The sequence below is a fragment of the Staurois parvus genome, unplaced genomic scaffold (assembly GCF_062004578.1).
Source record: "Staurois parvus isolate SC_StPar_1 unplaced genomic scaffold, SC_StPar_1.0 ptg000052l, whole genome shotgun sequence".
Taxonomy (NCBI): Eukaryota; Metazoa; Chordata; class Amphibia; order Anura; family Ranidae; genus Staurois; species Staurois parvus.
The window spans coordinates 8,472,209-8,495,000 of NW_028317848.1; the positions used below are offsets into that span (position 1 = coordinate 8,472,209).

The following is a 22,792-nucleotide window of genomic DNA, read 5'->3' on the forward strand; positions in this document are numbered from 1 at the left end:
CCACTTTAATGTACAGAGCTGAGCAAACCTTTTGGCGATATATAAATTTATGATGTCCCATTACTTTTGGTCCCTTAACAAGTGGGAGGCACATATGCAAACTGTTGTTATTCCTACACCGTTCACCTGATTTGGATATAAATATCCTCAAATTAAAGCTGACAGTCTGCAGTTAAAGCACATCTTGTTTGTTTCATTTCAAATCTATTGCAGTGGTGTATAGAGCCAGAAATTTTAGAATTGTGTTGATGTCCCAATATTTATGGACCTGACTATAAGCCTAAATAGTCTGTGAAGCACATGCAGTAACAGTATGTTTATGTTGCACATCACCTGTATAGCACCCCATAAAAGAAACAGTATGCTACTGCCCCAACACAAGGCCTCCAAACCCAGGAACACTGCAAGGGGGGACTGCCAGTGCCACACTGCATGGCCATTTCAGGCCCAAAGTTCCCCATCATGGCAGGCATGCCCTGCAGTGACTTTAGGAACTCAACTCTCCTCCAAGGGGATCTACTGCCCTAGACCTCTATAGTGCAACCTGGCAGCAAAAATATCAGTACACAGTACAGCAGACATCAGCACCTGCAGCATCCAGCACTGAACCACAACAATCTTTGTTCTTGTGTGGGTACAGTCCCTCTTTGCCTGCTGCTTGTAATGGCTGATCTAGATTGAGTCAATTTCTGAACCAGTAGGGAACAGAAATAGGCCAAAAATTTGTAGGAGGGGCAGGATATTTGTACAGATCATTTCTAAATGCAAAAAACACATGCAATAATTCTTCAGTGGGGCCATTCACACCATGCATTTAGGCTCTGTTCAAGAAAACAGAACTCTGTGCTTCCAGGTTTCAATCAGAAATTCTAAAATGCAGTTAAATCTGCTCTAAAGCAGGCACAGCTAAGCAGAAAATAAAAAAAGATTGGAGAAGCATTAGTTGTTTATACTTCCACTATCACTTCTCCTGCATGGATGAAGCCTTAAGACTGTCCTGTTAAAGCACCTCCTATAGCAAAAATGGCCACAGGCATAGGCTGTCGGTATTGCCAGTGATCTCCATGCAGCTGATCTTTCTCTTATAGCTTTATCATGCCTCATTGAGCACATTCTCCCTATGCAGGCAGCCATCTTTGTAGAAGCAGGACTTCGCTGTCACTTATCAACACCTCCAGCAAGAACAGGGAGCAGTGCTCAGCCCAACTCACTTGTGTTCCTGAAGCAGGACGAGAAGTTCCCATCCCGCTGCCAGAACACAGCGCTGTATACAGCTGAGGCTACATACAGTACCAACAGCTCTGCAGAAGTTAATGAAGTAAATAGTATAGCTTGGTCCAAACAAACTAAACATCACAAATCTGGAGATCCACTTTAACTAGCCCCACTTTAAAACCTATCCTTAGGTTAAGCCTTTTCGTATACAGTGGGAAAGAGAACCTGTCAGGTTTTAATTGCAATCTGCAATGGGTGTGATATCACCTCATTTTCTTTCCTGCTGGCAACATTTTTCCAGAAGAGGAAGTGAGGGACAGTGTTTAACGGGGACCCACAGTAATATAAAGAAGACATTTTAGTCTCAGAGTGGGGAAAGTCTAGAAGCTATCAACTTTTGATCACCGTCTACAGTATATTGCCCGTGTTGTGACCATAAACGTAGTAAGTCATTAGAACATCAGATGTTCTAACCTTTCCCTCACACTCCTACAAAAAAAAACAAAAAAAAAAAAAAACACAACCACATGTGGTTAGTGTTACACTTTAAAATGAAAAGGAACAGTGTTAACCCTGTATTGATGCAAACAATTCACTACACACAACTGCCCAACTAAAGATCTCAGAGCGAGTGTGCAAGAGGACCTAGTTGATGGAGAGTGTGATGAGGCTGAAGCACTATGGGTGGAACAGCACATAGGGGTGCGTACTAAAAGGTAATCATTGGAGAATGTTATAGATCACCCAGTGTTAATGAGGTGGAGACTCATTTCCTTGCACAGATCAAAAGGGCTGGGACAGTAATATTAATGGGGGATTTTAACTACCCGGAAATTGAATGGAGTAATGATACTGCAGGAACAGTTAAAAGGCTAAAATGTATAAATCTAATACAGAAGAATTTTATAGTACAGTTCAGAGGCCCCAACTAGGAATGATGCTCTGCTGGACCTGGTGATCTCAAACCATGCAGCGCTTATTACGTTATGTCCATATAAAAACCATCTGGGTAACAGTGACCATAACATGATTTAATTTATTGTTGGCTGTAAACAACAAGCACATATGGGAAAAATAAAAACGCTCAATTTTGAGAGCTAATTTTCCCAAAGCTGAGAGCTTCTCTCCAAGACTTACTGGGAGGGAATATTGGCATCGATGAACACAACACAAAAATTGGGAGTTCTTCAAAAAGACTATGTGAACACACTGCAAAATATATTCCCATGGGCAACAAAAGTTTAAAAGGCTAAAAATCAAACCTATGTGGCTTACAGCCAAAGTTTAAAAAGCTATAGATAAGAAAAAGAGCTTTCATTAAATATAAAAATGAAAGAACGCCATCGTTGTTTAACCTCTTCACGCTGGCCGCACACAAATGTGTGGCCTCCCGGCGGCTGGGCCTAGACGTCGAGCAGCCGCACATTTGCGTGCAATTAACAAAAAACATATGTGCTAAGAGCGTGCACACGGCACGCTCCCATCACACATGTCCGGTACTCACGGAAAGGGCTCGGTCTGCTCTTTCGATCGGGACCTTTCCCTATCATGTGACCGCCGTGATGACGTGTCACGGCGGTCACATGATCTCTAAACCCCTCCTCCTGGCTTCTGAAACGCTTAAAGGGCCGGGAGGCGCCGGCGGGAAGGGGTTAAACATTACAAAGAATATAAACAGAATATGCAAAAGGGAAGTAAAGGCTGCAAAAATTGAAAACGGACAGATTGCAAAAGATAGGACAAGCCCCCAAAAAGTCTTCATATATTAATAGTAAAAAGATCTGGTTCGAGCATGTAGGCCCTTTACAAAAAAAAAAAAGAAAAAAAAAAAAATCAGAGTGGGTGACTGGGGACAAAGGCACATTTATTAAACACATTCAGCTCTGAGTATACAAAAAGGAGCATGGGAGAGCTCTTGTCCATAGTGGGCATGGTATTGACACAGCTCCAGGTGATCCACATTGGCTCCCAATTGATATGAACCAGAAATATTTAGACAGAATAAAGATGAATAAAGCACCTGGACCGGATGGCATACACACACGGGTCCTTAAAGAATGGAGCTCTGTTATTTCAAATGACTGGCATAGTACCACTGGATTAGCATAATGCCAATATTTAAAAAGGGGTCAAAATCTTTACCAAGTAATTATAGACCTGTTAAACTTCTATAGTTGGGAAAATACTGGAGTTTAACCACTAGCCTACAGGGCACCCCCTTCCTGCCCAGGCCAATTTACAGCTTTCAGCGCAGTCACACTTTGAATGACAATTGCACGGTCATGCAACACTGTACCCATATGAAATGTTATCTTTTTTTGAGATAGAGCTTTATTTTGGTGGTATTTAATCACCTCTAGGTTTTTTATTTTTTCTTAAACCAAAAACCACTGAAAAGTTTAAAAAAAAAAAAAAAAAAAAAAAAAAAAGGTTATAAAATTTTGTAAATAAGTGATTTTTCTCCTTCACAGATGTGTGCTGAGGTTGCAGTGATGGGCACTGTTAGGTGGCACTGATGGGCATTGACAGGCATCACATATGGACACTGCACTCATGACACTGATAGGTGGCACAGACTGGCAGCTCAGATGGGCACTTATATGTGGAATTGATGTGGCACTGGCAGGTGGCATGGATGAGCACTGACAGGTGGCACTGCTGGGGCTACACAGATCAGGGCACACTGATCATCAGTGTACATGTCCCCTCCGAGGAATGCCGATTACCGACTCTCCTCTCAAGCTGTCAGCGTGACTGCTCGTGAGGAGAGAAAAGCTGATAACCCGCATTTCCCTATTTACATGCGATCAGCTGTGATTGGACACAGCTGATCACATGACCGAGCCGAGATCTTCGCCTCTTTCCATCAGTGATCTGCAGAGTCCGAGGGACACAGCGCACCACCGATCACCGCGCTCCCGGAGCCACGCATGTGCGGTTAGAATGGGAAGACGTCATATGACGTCCTCCCAGAACGAGATAACCGCCTTGCACCCATCATTGTACTATATGGCGGGCGGGAGGCAGTTAATAAAAGCCCACATAAATTAAGTTCTTGCTTGAAAAAAAATATTTTAAGAAAACAGACAGCAAGGATTCATGAAAGATAGAAGTTGCCAAACAAATCCGATTTCTTTTTGAGGAGCTGAGCAAAACCTTGGACAGAGGGGTGGCAATGGACGTGGTATTCTTTGATTTTGCAAAACCGTTTTAACAGTTCCCCACACACAGCTAATGTGTACGGTAAAGTCTACGGGCTTGGAAAAATCCTTATGTAAATGGAGAAAACTGGCTAAAAGATCATACTCTGAGTAGTGGTTAATGATTCATACTCTGAATGGTCTAGGGTTGTCAGTGGTGTACCCCAAGGTTCAGTGTTGGGACCTTTACTTTTTAATATATTTATATATGGGGCCTGAGATTAGAAATACAATTTCAGTCTTTGCAGATGACACCAAACTGTGCAGTGGAATTAAATCCTTACAGGATGTCTCCAACTTACAAGCCAACCTCAATGCACTGTTTAATTGGGCAACTATGCGGCAAATGAGGTTTAATGTTGATAAATGTAAGGTGATGCACTTGGGGGCTAAGAATATGCATGCATCATACATACTAGGGGGAGTACAACTGGGGAAGTCAATGGTGGAGAAAGATCTGGGAGTTCTGGTAGATCACAAGCTTATTGATGGCATGCAATGCCAAGCTGCAATTTCTAAGGTGAGCAAAATCCTCTCTTGCATTAAAAGAGGTATAGACTCCAGAGAGAGAGATATCATATTACCCCGGTACAAATCATTAGTAAGACCTCATCTGGAATATGCAGTTCAATTATGGACACCAATTCAAAAGAACATTGGGGACCTGGGGAAAGTACAGAGAAGGGCAACCAAACTGATAAGAGGCATGGAGGAGCTCAGCTATGAGGAAAGATTAGAGGAACTGAATTTATTCTCTTGAGAAGAGATTAAGAGGGATATAATCAACATGTATAAATACATCAGTGGTTCACATAGTGAACTTGGTGTAGAGTTATTCACCTTGAGGTCAGAGGACAAGAGGGCACTCTTTACATCTGAAGAAAAATAAATTTAATCTCCAAATACTGAAAGGTTTCTTCACAGTGAGATCTGTAAAAATGTGGAATAGACTCCCTCAAGAGTTGGTTCTGGCCAGCTCAGTGGATTGCGTTAAAAAAAAAAAGTCCTGGATTCTCTCTTAGATACACAGAATATAACTGGATACTAACATTTATAAGTAAAGTTGATCCAGGCAATATCAAATTGCCTCTCGGGATCAGGAAGGAATTTTTTTTTCCCTGCAAGAGCAAATTGAATCATGCTTTGCTGGGTTTTATTTTGCCTTTCTCTGGATCAACTGTGGGTGTAGGATTTTTTTATTTTTTTTTTAAATAGTTGAACTGGATGAACTTCTGTTTGTTTTTCAGCCAGACTATGTTACTATGAAGATTACAAATGGACCCTTAAGGCTGTTTCAGAACTGTGCAGTTTTTGGCACGCTACCAGTCTTGCGGATACATCTTTGATGTGCTTTCATCAAAATAAGTGTTCTATAAAGTTCAAATGGTAGCCTGCCTAAAAACGCATCACAAAGATATGAATCAACCCTTAATATGAGCCTAGTTTGCCCTAAAAAGTACCCAAGGTAATGCAACTTGAGTGCAGGCACCTGGTTGTACTTTCATGTTATTTTTCAAATCTATCCATATGTCACTTGGGTGCAAGGCCTAGGCTTTATAAAGTCCAAACCTAAATATTTAGCTATTAAATGCCCTTCCCTATTACAGATAGATACCTGCAGCCATTTACTGCATCATATGCCCTCCCGCACACACAAACGTTCTGTTCAAATATAAATGAGTTGTAATGCGTGTTGCTTTCCACTAATCAAACAAAATCACATGTGGATGTGTCATTTTAATCTGTAGCCACAAGGTTTAGTTCTCATTCACATGGTATTTCAGAACCAGCTTTTGCAAGAATCCAGCAGATTGTTGCAGGTGGATGAGGGGTAGTTGAAGCCTGTACAATGTAATGACAAACTGACTGGTGGACAGCTGTGTCCACTGTGTTCCAATGTAATTGCACATGGAGCAACAGGTGGTTAGGGACATATGATCATCCCTGGATGCAAGTTATGTCCAGGGGTAATCTGTCCCTAATCGCAGGCAAGTCAGGGCTTTGTACAGATTGCGCAGCCACAACTATCCACGTTCATCCAGGGAATCCAGCCACAAAATGTCACTGGATTGTTGCTGCAGCTGGCTGTAAAATACTGTGACCAAGGCCTTATATTTAATTTATATACAGAGGCCAATACCAAGAACAAAGAAAAAATATACATACACGACACCACATAGTGCATTTCTTTTTTGTAAAGAAAGAGACAAATACCAAGAACTGAAAAAATAGATCTTTTATTAACACACCAGAAAATTAGAGACAAAGAAAATAACCAACTTTCATTCATTAGGGGCTGAAAATGAGCTGCTGGGAAACAAATCATACATTTGTATATTTGTCTTACTATCACTAGGGACCCCATCTCCATGTAATTATGATAGCTAAAATAGTTAGCACTTTTACTACCTCCTTAATTAAAGCTTGAAAGAAAGCTGCTGTAAACAAGCTCATAGCAGCTGTGGGCTTGTTTATAAAGGTAAGATGCCTTGCCACACCTACAGGCTAGAGTGTAAAAATTCAGTATTAAAAAAAAACAAAAAAAAAAAAAAAAACACCTGATGCACACCTCACACACCACCCCGTCACAGATTCACTAATCCAGCGATGGTCCATTTCTCCCCTTCCAGGTTGAATGACACCCAGTCCCATTCAACCCACTTCCTGTGAGCCCAGAGTTTTAAGGCTCCAACCCCACCCTGGAATCTCAGGAGAACAAGCAAAACCTCTATACAGTATGGGGACTTGTAACATCACCACACCCGGGACACCTGGAAAAAAAAAAAAAATAATAATGTATATACATTTATCTAAATGGGTGCAGTAGTGCTGCAAGGAAAGTGAGGGGGGAGGCTTCTGGCAAGCCCACAGTTGAGCTTTGACACCGCTGCAACAAGCAGTAACTGTTATTTAGTGGAAACAAAACTCCAGATGTAGTAACTAAAGGAAAGATAAGTCACTTTGCAAGCCTCAAATAGACTGCCGTCTTTTTGTTAAAACTGTGAAAGCTCTGCTCATCACTCTGTCCCCACTGAAGAGACTACCTCCTTGCTTCTTATGTTACTGGGACAGAAGGCAATTAAAAATCTGTCCAATGTTGACAGTAATAGGAAAATTTCTAGTATGGGGAAGTGTTATACACTCGTTTTCCTAATTTTTCAATCTCTGCAGGTTTTCCACATCACACAAAAAAAAAAATAAACCCTCAAAGTAGGCAAGGTCAACAATTTTTTAAAATTAAAATTCATTCAAATTTATGCACTCTGTTGTGACACTGCAGTGTCTTGCATAAAAATGCTGCAATGATCCACCTCACAGTGGTATGGTTTGAGCAGGACACATTGAGAACAATTGTTTTCTATGTACCCCTTTGTTGATCTATACAGATCAGAGCTCAATGGATATGGTGTGAACAAGTCCTTCATTTAATACAGACCAGTACTCGGAGCCATTGTGAATTGTATTACCTTCCAGAGGGTCCTGGAACAAGACTTACCAATTGTTACCTGTGTGTAAGCATCCATGCATCCAAACATCAAGTCTAAAGCCTGAAACAAAAAGGGGAAGACGAAATGAGAAGTCTGCACATATGTAGTATATGTAATTATCACCAACATAACATAGAAATGAAAAGGTCAGTCTATCCATTTCTGTATTAGGTACTCTTACAAAGACCTTGGCACATTTATTACCACATTGTATTGAGAACACAAACGCCTTGGTAAACTAGGACAAGACAGGGTACACCAGCATTGACAACTGGTTGCTACCTAAACAATTAAATCAGTGGATAGCTCCATGGGCTAAAGTTAAAAAAAATAAAGCTTAAGTGGACTGAACCGAAAATCATTTCAGCAATTTCTACTTATTTGCCTACAAGAGGTAATAAACAATCCAAAACAACAAATGCCATATAACATGCTAGCATCAAAGAAGTGAAAATTGCTTTAGCAGTAGCTCTTACAGACTTGTATGGACCAAGTAAAAACATTTTACTCAAGTATTCACAATTCAGCTAAGGGAGGCTATAGGTGTACTTTTATCAAATGATGTTGATTTGAAGTTTTATCTTGGCATCTTGAGAACTGGTGAACATTCTTCAATGGAAACCTGTATTCAGTAGCACAGTGTTTTATGAAAAGCAGGAGTAGCACTAGTGCTCCACAGCCAAAATTGGCCAGTGAAAGCAAACAGACTCCTAGCCAAACAGGTTGAGACATGTTCTGCCGAAGTACTATTAGTGAACTATGCATCAGTGGAACGGTTGTACACAGATGACAAATGCTATATGTTTTGGAGTTACAGGGTAAACTAAATTGACAATATGAATCTCCTGCTATTGAACACTTTAAACCACTAGGTTTGCAAACGCCTTAGTGACAATACAGCAAAAGGAGACTGTCATGAGGGGAGAAAAAAAAAAAACACCACAACAGCAGCTGCCAGTGTCAAGCCCTCCTGAAAAAGCCAGTAGACTAGCCATGCCAAATCTCTGGCTTCAATACTTTGTCAGTAGCCTGGGACAAGCTTGCAGATTACTTTTCTACCTGTCTGCATACTATAACTGAGAAACTGTCCCCCCCCCAAAGCCTGAGAGATTTTGATGGATCTCCTTGGACCCCCCCTTTGCTGACCTTAGGAGTCACTGACAGTGGTAATGTGGAGGCCAGCAAGAGAACCAGGGAAAGCTGTGGAGGAACTGAGATTGATATTAGTTCTCCAGCAGACTTTGGACTGAGACTTCTCAGGAATTGAGTGGTGTAGCCGGCAGGAGAGGCAAGTATTCTTTTACAGGCCTTAACTTTACTAGTGTCAAGGTTTCTTTTAACCTTCACAACACTAGCAGAGCAAGCACTATGGAGACTACACCTGGGCTAGGTAGAGTGAAGATTTAGGGTACAGGATGTATGGGAAGCATCAGTACACCCAACACTTTGTTCCCTAGCAGTTACTTTGATGCACTCTATATGAAAAAAGGTACAGCTGAACATTTCAGTGACTTGTGAGAAATTCTATGAGGTAACCATCTTAAAAATGGATACTTTATTGTTGGCTGGCTCTGGCATTCTCCTAGACACGGACAGACTAAGTGGGAGAATTGCTGGCAGCCTAGTACTAGTGATCTATTACATGGTTTTTGACATTCTCACTCATACTGGCAATCAAAGATTCTATAAGTAACCACAGAATTATCTTTCAGTCAAAGTTAGACAAACAAAACTATATGGCTGAATGCCACCTTTTCGGCTGGGACTGTACCTCTTTCATTGATTGATTGATTACGGATCATACTGACATCTGAATGATAGTTTCCTTTACAGGAATAATCAACACCATGCACAGCCAGCATTTCTGGGTATTCCCTAAATTTCAAAACACTGACAAGCCAGAGGTCAGCAGTGTGTGGCAGTTTACTGGAAGCTCTATAAATTAGGAAAATCACTACTAATATGAGCAGTTCCACTAATGCACACAGTACCTGCCAGGCTATTTGTAATATGGCAGCACTAGATGGATGTTCAAAGTAGGATTGTAGGTACATAGTTCATGTATAAGGCTGCAGGTAGTGTTCACAAATCTGTACAGCAATACGGCTGTCTACCATAGCCTTCAATTTAAATCAACCAAACCAGTTTTCACAGTGCACCAAAAGTCTCATGCATTTGTACTAATGAAATCTAAAATAGTCCAATGTTTTAAGCTAGTGTCCACAATAAAATACAAGTTTAATGACATCACTCAAGCTCATGGACTACATTCATTGGGAGAGAACAGGCAATCAATGAGGTCCCAACGATGTTCTATAAGAGATCCCCTCGAAGCTCATTTATTATATTCCAGCATCCCCAGAATTTAGATACCCAAAATAATGAACTTGAGCACAGATCTACTGGAGTTTTTTTTCCTGTGTATAGTATACATAAGAACATTCATGGGTTCCAAGCCAAGGTCTTGCTATACTTAAAACATCAGGAACACAAACATCTCAAAAGCAGCTACAATGGCAATATGGTCTTCAAAAAGCAAAGTCCATCCATGTAGATCACCAGTTAAATTTTGCAGATTCCTTTTTACAAGGCGTAACCCCACCATTAGGAGTAACTCCATAACGGAAAACTAAACCTAAACTTGTACAAAAGTAAACTGTAAAAAAAATATATATATATTCACAATTAGCAGGTAATTTGAGAATGGGGGTGCGCGATTCGGGAGTCTAAACCTGAGTGGGGGAGCACGGTTCAGTAGTGTTAATCTGACTCACCTCTACACTCCTGGTCACATGTCGTGTACTGCTTCCAGGTCCAGCTGCTTCCTCGTCTGTGGCTTCCTAGAAGTCGTCTAAGGGGAATCCGGGGATCTTCTGATGTGCAGGGCAGAGTAGCAACAGGACTCGAAGTACTCAGTTTAACTGACCAGCTGGTGGCAGATTAATATCCCTCATTTCAACCAAAAACATGTACAAAAAGGGTGATTTGAAGCCACAATCTTAAAACCTTGAAATACATTTTCTTAAAGTTACAGCCTAAACTGATGAATTTGGAGTGAAAAGCAGTAAGGTTATTGATGTTATAGCATCAAAAACCTAAATCACAAGTTGCATTATACAAGAACTTTTAATAGCAAAAAGTACATGGTTAGGAATTCAGAATTAATCTGCATTATTTACGATTCTCCTACACAGACTAAGGCCTCATGCACACAGGACATTCTACCATCTCTCCTAGACGCCTTTCCTCCTAGCAGAAGTGTTTTGGCAGACAAAATGCATGACACTTGTATACGTATGTAATGCATTTAGTCATGTCAAGCGCTTGGGCATGAATTCATTTCACTGGCTAGAATAATTTATGCTGGCTATTGCAATGAATGAATTCTCAAGTGCTAAACATGCCTAGCATTAATGTGCTTTTACAGGCCTCAAAGCACCGCTGATCCTGGACATGGTGACAGTGGGTTTTTTTTTTCCTGCCACAACACCCTGCCTCTAAACGCCTATGTGTGCCTGGACACATAGGCTAACATGCAGAGGCATTTAAAAAGAGAACCCCCCCTCCCCAGCAAGATGTTTCTAACAGCAACGTTAAAAAAGACCACTGCGCATGATGTTAACGTGTAGTAATTCACTTAACACACTGGGGACAGCATTTTCACAGGACACATTGGGCAATACAGAATGGGTAATACACAATTAACTGCACACTCAAAGGATATATGGATTGAAAAATATATTTAAAGTAAATCAAATTAACAATGAAGTGTTAAACAGCAATAAAAAAAAATTGATATCTTGTAAAAATGCTGCCCCAATATCTGAAGGCCTGATCCCCTGGTCATATGACCATGTAAGTAGAGATTCATGTCCAAATTGACCGATCTGCCCCTACAACAGATTAACTGAGCAGTAATTTTTCAGGGAAAAACACCACACTTCACATAGTGTTTAACATTTAAAGATAGGTCCACTATGAAAATCTGTGTTTGTTTACTTTACAATAGTCATATTATAGGCCAATTTAGTCTAATCTTAAGAAAATTTCTACCTTGGCTTACGGTTGCCCAAATACACCCAGAAAAAGCATATATATATGCTCCCTCAACATACTGCATTTCATAAAAAAAAAAGCAAACCCCAAAAAAATCAGAGGTTTAGCTCCTAGACTTTCACTACTAGCCAACAAAAAGGAATTAGTTTTTAGCTAGCCCTCATAACTTGGTGTCTCAAGAGGCTACAAATAACTCACTAATCCAAGAGCTGCCCTAAGCTAGCTGAAAATGCACACAACTTCAAAGCACAAAACGTTCCTCAACAAAGGACACAACTGCACACTTAGGGGGGGTGGAGACCACCACTGCAAAAATCAGCATTCCAAATCTGCTTGTTTCCAAGCAGCTTACAATAAGAATAATGTGCAGTTAATAGACAGTACCAGGTGCTCTAGATTGCTTAGAACAGTTTTTATGCTTAATGTCAGACAGGTTTACATAACATGGTAAGCCTTTATGTACAGAATCTTATTTGAAACAAATATATGTTGGTGAGGGCAACACATGAATAAAACCAAAAAGCAATGGTGCTGTAGGTTTCAAAATCACTCCATAAAAACCTAACTGCACCTTTGTCCCCCCCCCCCCGATGCATTTTTCATTGAAAATCAACAGAAATGCATCTCACTGCATGTCAACATGTGTTGCAATGCACTCTGCATTGCAGGTCAACATGTTAAGGTGTGTTTATTGATTTTAAGAGAAACGGCATCAAGCAAAAGTGAAAGGTATGTTTCTAGCCCAAGCCATACAAATAGTGTACTAGAATCTCCCCAAAGATGGTAGCTCAAACTACAACCATGTACTAAAAGATCTTTATAATGCAACTTGCATTCAATTTACAATATTTTGATCCTGTTTCAGGTAGAAGCCTACACTGCATATATAGCATGGTTACCTTGGGCCACATCCCTCTGACGTCTGTCCACCGCAGCTCCTTTCCATCAAAACACTTAGTCCAAATCCTCTTGATCCATCGAGATTCAGTCTGTCTGCTGATGCATGAAGCTCCAATGAAGTCTCCTCTGCAGTCCTTCCAAGTGTCTCTGCTTGCAGTCATGGCGATTCCAGCTTTTTTTTTTTTTTTTTTTTAAATTATATATATTTTTTGCAGTAAAACACTTTCACACCCCAAACTAAAATAATTAGTTCAGGGTAAAAGAGAAACCCATTGAAATCATACTTACCTTTTTCAGCTCTAGTCTGCCAAATGGCAGTTCAGAAGTATTGCCGTATAAACCTTTTCTCCCTGAGATGAGCTACCTAATGCATCTAGCTACCTGACCATTTAAAGAAAACAGTGAAGCAACTTCTACACAGAAAAATAGGACTGCAAAGTTAAGTATGATTTAAATGGGTTGTTACCAAAACTACTTTATTCACAATAAAATCTGTTTTGTTTTCAAGTAAGAAGAAAATAATTCAGTGTGCAAAACAGACCCACAGAACATTCTGCAACGGTCGTACAGGGCATTCCAAACTGAACACTAACACTGTCATAGGCTAGCAGCCAACATGAGACCTAAAGCAAGCTGTTGTCACAAACCAGTGACATTGGGCTAAATATTCCTCAGATTATAAATGGCAAACACTTTTTATCCACCTCTTGCTTTGAGCAAAAGAGGGCATGTTTATAAACTGGTAAACAGCATTCACCAAACATTCAACTCTAGTGATTTTTTTTCCCCCCCATCTAATTTAACATGCTATAGGAGAGACTGGTTTATATACCAAAGCTGGAGTGCACACAATCAGGCTCACTTCTGCATAGAAACCAATCAGCTTCCAGGTTTTATTGCCAAAGCTAAATTGAACAAGCCAAGGTTAGAAGCGGATTGGTGTTACTATGCAGAAATGAGCTTGATTGTGCACTCTCCAGCTTTAGCAAATAAACTAAACAGTAAATGTCTGGTGAATGCCACATTCACTGCTTTATAACCATACCTTTAAATCCTAAAATGTATGCATTTAAAAGGAAAAAATATATCTATGCAGCAAACGCATGCATAATTCCCCATGTTCGATTCTGAAATGTTGAACACAAATAATTGTTCTAGGGGTCAGAAATTCCCTGCACTAACTTTTTAAGGGCTAGTAGTTACATTCCTCCATTTTACTGAAAAAGTAGTTTTACAGTAGCTCGTCCTCATTGAGAACTCCCATCACTTCCTGACCTGAGAGGAAGTCTCTCCAATTAAGTCACTGACCACAACTAAAAATACACTGTTATGTGAATAAATTTCTGACCTTCTTAATGTTGCCTGCAAGCCTGTTGGGGCAATATCCCCACCTCCTGGCAATTAAGCAACCAAGACTAGGAGTATGATGCAAGCTCTCCATAAGGAACTCAGCAGCAATTCAGAACAATTTTTTAATAAAGTGGGATGCTAGCACCCGATAGGTTTTTTTATCACTGTGTCCCTATTGGATATTTCTCCTCACTTCCATTCCCATGATAATACTACCACTAAGAAGTTGGGGGAAAATTCCAAGATAGAAATTGAAGGGGGATTCCTTCAACAAGGACACAAAAACCTGAAAGCTCATTCACATCACAACACGTGCACTTCAAATGCTGTTTTGTGCATTGTTTTACTCAGCTCACTCATTTTCAACAGGCCATTAACACACGAGATAGATCTTGCACTACTGGGCATATTCAATCTCACATACTGGCTTCTAAACATTTTAATAGTTATTTGCCATGTATAATATAGCATGAAATTGAATGTTCATTTTAGTATATTTTTATTAGGCATGCATCCTAGTGATGTTGGTTGTGTTTCACTTCCATAACATATGGCTTGTTTAAAAAGTTCTGCCTGCAATAAAAAAATTGCATGCATGCCACCCCCGGTTTCTTAATCTTCACCACTGAAGTCCAAGGCCGCCTGAAAAATGTTCACATTCACTCTGAGTGCATTGATACCTGGTCCCCTGCTGCACACTCTAGTTTCAGCCACAAGTCCTTGTGTCACTTCAGCATACAGCGGTAAACATTAAGGCCAGCAGATAACCAGTGTGAGCATTGAGGGAAGTGGGGGCACACAAGCATTCAACTTCACCGTAAGTGTTGGATGTGACAATTCTTCAGGTGGCAGTAGCTCCCGAACACATGGATATTACCAGAAACATGAGGGACATAGACAAACGTAAACATTTGTCAGGTTGTGTTTGCCTGTGACCTTATTGTGGAGATTTTCCCTCACATTCTGCCTATGTAAGAAATACAATAAAAGCATTGTTAGATGTTACAGTGCTTTACCCACCATACAAAAACCTGCATTTTTGTCTTCATCACTGGAGAAACATCCCATTACCACCTGTTCTGACTGGAAGCGATGAAAAGCTCCCAGACATCTAAAAAGAGCCCCTCCTCTTATTCTTCTCAATTCTATCTAAAGCAGAGGCAACTAGAGAAAAAACTTATTTTTACCCACTTTGGATAGAGTAAGGAATTGTCAAAACCCAATTTTTGTCATTTGTCACACTGGGAATGCTAAGTAGGCAAAGTGAAAAAAAGATACTCGGTGAGGAAAATTCCTTCTTAGCTGTCAACTGGACAATGATGCTCATCAGAATACTTGTCCAGGTGACAAAATACTGGACTTTTCCTCACTTTTCATCCCTGTGACATTGGTCACCAAGAGAAATGGAGATATATTTCCCCAGCAAGAACACAAAGGCAATAAAACCCTGAGGGGTTCTATGAAGAAAAAAAAAAAAAAAAAAAAAAAAAAAAAAAAAAAGGACAGGTTTAGATTATCTTTTTTTGGGCCAAGCTGACCAGAATAAACTATTTTTTTACATACCTATGTGGCTGTTGTGCAAGCAACAGTGTACTGTGGTAGCATTAGCTATATAACACTGGCCGACTGCAATACATACATATACATCGCATTTCGCAAGTGGTTTACAGCTGAAGCCATTAGCCATAACCCCAGGATTGTTTTCAGCCAGCGGCTGGCTTTTTCATGATAGCGCTCCGAGCAGCTCATTACCTGCTGGATCGCTTTCAGAAGCTTCTCAGGCTTACCGTTTCAACTGTCACACTCAAGAAACTATCACATCGTCACAGACGAAGAGACATCCGATCGTCTGATCACCTCTATGGCCTTGGAAGACCATAGATGACGTCACTTCCGGTCTAGAGCAGATGTAAACAAAATCAAACCAATTTTTTTTAATCTCTCTTTTGCTTTTAAAAGTAAAAAAAGATATTTGGGGTATTTTTGACCCCAGATCTCTCCATTCTGCCATCCCTATTAAAAGGGATGTTTACATTCCTTGTAACAGGAATACAAGTGATGAAGAAGAAAAAAAAAAAAAACCATATACAGCGTAAAAATAAAATAGGAAAATAATTTAAAGCGCATATGCAAGTCACACACGTGAAAGGTGCTTGCAGCACAAGTGAGGTATTGACGCAAACAGAGCGAGAGCAATCATGCTAACACTAGACCTCTTCTAACTTCAAACAGGTAATATGTACAAATATTTAAAGCATCGCCTAAGGAGATTTTTTTTAACTTCTAACTACTGTAGTTTGTCACCATTCCACGAGCGTATGCAATTTTAGTGTGAAATGGGTATTTACTTGGCGTAACAGCTTTATTTTACCAAAAAAAAAATATAAGATTGTGGGTTTTTTTTTTTTTAATTCATTAAAGTATCTTCTTCCAAAAAAATGCTTCTGAAAAGCCACTGCGCAAATACCATGTGACAAAATATTGCAACGATCACCAATTTATTCTCTAGGGTCTTTGCGAGGAAAAAAAAAATGTTTGGGGGTTGCAAGTAATTTTCTAGGAAAAAAAAAAAAAAAATACTGCTTTAAACTTTTGAACAAAGTGCCAGAAAACGCATGGTCTTCAAGTGGATAAATTGGCACTGAATTCCGGCAGCAATACAGGCAACATCCAGAATAAGTTGGCCTGGGTTATTCTCTTCTATTTATTAGAATCCTTGCATTTTTATCAAAGAATACAAAGTGTGCTTTTTTTTTTACAATGTCAAAATCGTGAAGCATCCACCTCTGCCAATCGGACAAGGCACTGATAAAAGTACAAGGCTTTTGAATGGCAGAGAAGCACGTAGGCCAACTATCCAATTCCAGGAGTAGACAAGTTGCCTGTACTACCAAGGGAACACAGCACTACCTACTGATTGTAGCTAAATTCTACCACAGTACGCTTGCAGTGCACACAATGGCCACCTCATGAGCTGAATCCCCCCCCCCCCACCAAAAATAAATAAATAAATAAAATACTCTAAACAACCCTTTCAAGAAAGCAGCTTTCCTGCCTGCAACTGCATTGTACTTTGCTGATGCTCATTAGATTTGCCACAGAAAGGTACCTTTATTTTAGGAAAATTTAGAAAACAGTTTTTTTAAACAAATATTTCCTTTTCTTTACAGGTATTACAGCCAAACTACAACTTAAGATTCATCCATAAATTGTGGTGTTCATAAACAAGAAAGAAAAACTTGGATTATGGATTTGCCTTTACCATTAAACATGCATCACAATGTACAAACTAAACAATTCTATTTAGAGCAGGGAAATTACTCCATTATAAAGGATGAACATTGTCCATACATTTGCTGACACTATATGAAGAGTGAAAATTACCAAAGACAAATATACACTTACCAATGAATCTTAGCCAGCAATTAAATTAAGCTGAGTAACACTTGCTTAAGGCCAACCTCTTTCTTGTGAAGTGTCTCTATGGCAGATTTAGCTTCAACATCAGACATGCGCACAGTTGCTTCACCTTTTCCAATATATTTGAGATTTACAGAGCTCACTTTGTAGTCCTGGAGAAAGTCTAAAATTTCATCAGAAGTGGTTGTAACAGGTAAGTTCCTGATGAACACAAGAGTCATACTGTCAGACAAGTCTTCCTTATTGCCATTTATATCCTCTTCATTTTCCAGTACAGAGTCACCTAGACATTCATCTACAGAATTATTCTGTGGCAAAGGATCTGAGGAATCAACATTTTCAGTGTTCTCAGAGTTTAGTGGTGGAGTGACATCCATTTCCTCTTCACCATCCTTTTGGGCATCCATTTCCTCATCCACATCATTTTCTTTATCGTCATTTTTCTTGTCGACATCCAAATCCTTTTCTCCATTTTCCTTGTCTGCATCACTTTTACCATCATTTTCTTTGATGGCATCTACTTTTTCACCGTCATTTTCTTTTTCGTCATTTTCTTTTTCGTCATTTTCTTTTTCGTCATTTTCTTTTTCGCCATCATTTTCCTTATTGGCATCGGAGTCCTTTTTGTTACCCAATGGTGGTACCTGGTCAGAGTTTTCTGCCTCTTGAGCATAAGACTCATCGCTAGTGTCTGGCACCTCACTAGCTTGCGAAATGCTTGAGTCCCCAGGGTTGGCAGATTCCTTATCAGAGGTATTACCTTTGGTAAGCGCTTTCATTTGCTCCTCAGAAATGCGGCTTAGCAGAATCTCTGTGCCTTGATACTTTTCATGGTTTAATTTTTCTGCCTTGGATGCTTCTTTGTCATCTGCAAATTTGGCCAATGCTTCCCCAAGGCCAACACCTTTATCATCATACAGCAAAGTAACATCATCCTCTTTTAAAGAAAAATCTTTGAAGAATGATACTACATCGGCCTTTGCAATATGTGAGGCAAAATTGCGCAAAAATACAAACTTCCTGTGTTCTTGAGAGCCTTCAGATTTTCTACCCGATCGATCCTTGCTGGTTCCTGACTTCCTGCGGTCGATTAACTCCAACATACCTTTTTTAGAAACGGGCAATATGTTTAAAGTATGACCTTTAAAGGATTCAAGATTTAAATTTAGGGCTCTTTTGTAATCTTTTTGTGTAGTGAACATTGCAAAGGCTTCCCTTGTTCTTTTACCGTCTTTATCAATTAGGAATGTAATATGGGAGTCATCCATGTCAAGGTCAAAGAAGAATTTTTTTATGTCCGCCTTTTCAGCTCTGTAACTTACATTAATCAAATGAACATAAAATTCACGGATGTATGGTGACCTACGTCTCTCCCTCCTTGGAGATCTAGATCTGGTGCGAGTTCGCCTTCTTCGTGGAGATCTACGGGGAGACCTACGCGGGGTTCTACGTGGAGATCTTCGCGGAGATCGACGTGGAGGACTGCGATCCCTTTTCTGAACATTCGAATCACCACCATTTTTGTTCCACTCATCCTCATCTGAAAGTCGGAGTGTTACTGGAGAACCACCAAGGAAAACCCCATCAAGTTTGAGTGCATCACTAGCCTCATTAGTACCTTTAAATTTAATTAGAGCATTCCCGTTTCTCACTCCACTTACAAATTTTAAGAAAATGACGTCCTCCACTGTAAACCCCTTAAAAAATTCACGGAGTTCAACTTTTGTTATTTTTTGGGACATCCCATGTATGTATAAAAATGAAGGTTTCGCTGAACCTTGGGGTCGAACAGCTCTTTGACTCATTCCTGAAGAAAGACCACCCAAAGAATCATTTGGGCCAATTCGGTAAACCTCCAATGCTCGACGCATCTCCGTTTCATTGCTGTATGATAGGTAAATGTATGAAGTCTTCAGAGGACGTCCTGATAGAGTCATTGCATACTGGGCATCTTCAAATGTTGCAAATATGATAAAGGCCTCACCATATTTTCCTCCTGTGATATATACACCTCCCCTGGGAATATTTAATCCATAGAAAAATTGTCGAATGTCAAAAGAATCCGCAACAGGAGGAAGTCCCTGCAGACGTACGATTATTGTCATTTTCAGGTCCGAAACAATTGCACCTGCAAACAAAGAAAAGTGTTCATGAAAAGTTAACGTTATATAAATGTGAATATCATGCAACTATGTACAGGGATATTCGATTGCTATCACCCGATGCCGGGACATGTAGTTCCGGGCACTTAGTTTTTTTTTCTACCTTTAGCCCTGCTGTGGCCAAGCAGCGTGCTCATCCGTCAGGTGAAGCATTCAGGAGGCCACCCGATTTCTTCCACACAGGGGACTTTGTCCCCTATGTGATGAAAAAAAAAATGTTTTTATTATTGTAGAAAATTTAAGTTACACCCGAGCACATAGCATCACCCTTCCCCCCCCAAAAAAATAGAACCCCCCACATATATGCACGTAAAAGCACACGCCGGGGAGCCTATGCATGAAAACATTGATTGCGATAAACATATCACATATTGTTGCGCATGCCAGAATGAGAGCAATCCTAGCACCATACCTCCTACGTAACGCTAAACTAATGACCTATAAAGGAGCTTTAAAAGTGTCGCCTATAGAAAATATAGGGTACTGAAGCTCATTGCCATTTCATGAGCGCGCACAAATTTAAGGTTTGACAAGTTGGATATTTACTTCATCTTTTATATTTTACATACAAATTGGGTTATTTATTGCTTTGTGCCCTAAAATTAGCTTGTATTTTTTACTGAAATTTTGCATTGATATCGTGCAACTTAAAAAAATCGTAACTACCACTATTTTATTCTCTAGGGTCTCTGCTTTCAGAAAATATAATGTTAAGAGGTTTTAGGTCATCTTCAGGCCCAAAATGATTTTTTTTTTTTTTTTAAAACGTGCGCAAAAACCGCTCTGGCAGCAAAAAGGTATAAAGGATAAGCCCTGGACCACCCTTTCCTGAGGAGCAGCTAACCGGTGCTCATTACATTGCAAGGTCCCCTCCCTGCTAGTCCCCGGGTGCAGAACCGGAAACAGGCACGGAGGAGATAAACAGCGCAATGTTAAAAATATTAAATGTTTAAGTCGCCATAAAGACCCTTTTGTTTTTAAAAGTCCCAGACATTCTTAATATAACCTCCGATTAAATACGGGTTTGGTTAAATTTTTTTTTCCCTGGACAAGTAGATTGTCATGAGGGACAAGTAGATTGGAGCACCAATTTAGTCCATGGACAAGTAGTTTTTTCAAAAATGTCCACACTCTTGTATGTGACCTCTAACAATGTCCTAAGAAAATTAGTATGGCAATAAAGCAACTGCTCTAGGAATGAAAAAGTCAGATTAAGTGCCGGTTCACATATATGTGGATTGGATGAGGTTGGAACCGCATCCAATCCAAGACATGTGAAAAAGCTTTGCTTCCCATGGTGCCTGTTCACATATGTCCAGTGTACTGGCGGTGCAGATTCAGCGCGGTTTGAAAAAGTCTTGTACGACTTCTGAACAGTGCCTTCATGTTCAGGAGCAGATTACAGGCTATTGACTTCTATGGGAACCGTTTATATACAAAATATGTGTGAGCAGAATAACATCCTGAGCTAATTCTGTCCTGAACCTGATGTAAACCTGACATGAACCGCTGAACTACTGTATAAGTCAGCTGAGAAAACTGAGCGTCAATCTGCACATGTGTGAATCCGCTCTAAGACTTAAATATCAATAGTTTTTTTTTTTTTAAAGAGTATTTTCCATTGGCGATTACATGCCTGTACATAGGTTTATCAAAGCAGACACTGCAGAGATGTTACAAATGGTTATATTCATAACACCATAAGTTAGTGTGAAATACAAGTACATTATTAATGCTTATACAGCCCAACTAAACTTTCAGTTTAAGTGGAAGTAGACCAGTCTACCCTTTCTCCTCTGACATCAACAAGGCATTTTTATCCACACAAGTGCCGCTCACTGAATATTTTCTCTAGTGGTGCACCGAAATGAAAATTCTGGTGCCGAAACCAATACAAAAATTTCAGATAGCATGTGACCGAAAACCGAACCAGTGAGTGTGTGTGTGTTCCAATTTTTTTTCCTACTTTCATATATATTTTTGGGGGTGATTGGCAGCCAGGCTCAACATTTAGATGGAGTCATGGAACAGATGCCCGTCCTGTCACAGCCAGGCTGCTGGCAGGTGTGTATGAGGCAGGGGGTGGGGAGCGGTGGTACTGTGCAGGCAGGTTAAAGCAGGACTGTGAAGGGCGGGTTAGGGGAGCTGTAGAGAAGTAGCGAAAGAGGGGCAGGTTGGGGGGGGGGGGGGGGGGGGAGAAGCGGAGCTGACATCTCAAAGATCTTCCCGAGACTGGCCACCGACCACAGCCAGGGTCTACGAGTGGGAGACCGACCTGAGGAGCATCACCCATGAACAGGCGGTGCAGGCACTAAATGAAGGGACCCTGGAAGGTGAGGAGCCTAAGCACAAACCCTTCCTACCCACACAGCCCCCACCTACAGCAGAGGTAAAATTTTTCATTCCTTCCTCACATACTCCGTGTATTCTCCGGCCCTTTCCCCAGCAGATCCCCTGCTACTGTGCGGAAAGGTTCTCTGACTGACCCGTGATGCTGGAGACACACAAGGAGGTGAGCAGAGTGTAGCTGACACAGAAAAAGCTTTGTTAGTTATAAAACAAACTGGCTTTAAACTTTTTAGCTGGCTCCTAGATTCAAAGCAAATTTGTCAAGTCCTGCATTAAATATTTACCCCTTCCCACCAATATATGAAGCCTCACTGAAGTGGGGCTTTTCCATTGGGAACGCATATATACAACATATATGTGTATATACATATGCACACACAGGTTTGTACTAATAGTAGGTTTCAAGTAAGGAGCCCGAGTGGTCACTGACTCAGAAACTCGTACCAACAATTGGAGGCTGGAAGGGCCAGCTCTCAATCACAATCACTGTGACAGCCTGTGACTGGCTATCAATGATCAGTCACTATACAGCCTACCCTTGTGTTTTTGCCTTGAATAGAGAAGATCTACTGGCTAGAGGAATGTAAACAAGGTTTGCTCTGTCACAGCGTTTGAGGTAGGGGAAAAAAACAAAAACATGCACTATTATTTC

The 22,792-nt window shown here is 40.3% G+C and overlaps 1 protein-coding gene across 3 annotated transcripts in view; it reads right to left on the reverse strand.

The window, feature by feature from the left end:
• Positions 1 to 6,636: 6,636 nt before the first annotated feature.
• Positions 6,637 to 22,792, reverse strand: part of LOC149470160 (RNA-binding protein 12B-like) — a 21,507-nt gene continuing 5,351 nt past the window's right edge. The window contains exons 2-4 of one of the 3 annotated variants that reach the window (XR_016310666.1): positions 17,615 to 19,757; positions 10,678 to 15,176; positions 6,637 to 7,963 (exon numbers count right to left, since the gene is read on the reverse strand). Coding sequence is in view for 2 of the 3 variants with exons in the window: in XM_089666939.1 (XP_089523065.1) it covers positions 17,635 to 19,734 (2,100 nt within the window). In the remaining variant the exon portion in view is untranslated. Of the gene's footprint in view, positions 7,964 to 10,677; positions 15,177 to 17,295; positions 19,758 to 22,792 lie in introns of those variants that run through there. The other 2 variants (XM_089666939.1, XM_089666930.1) reach the window with 2 other exon arrangements.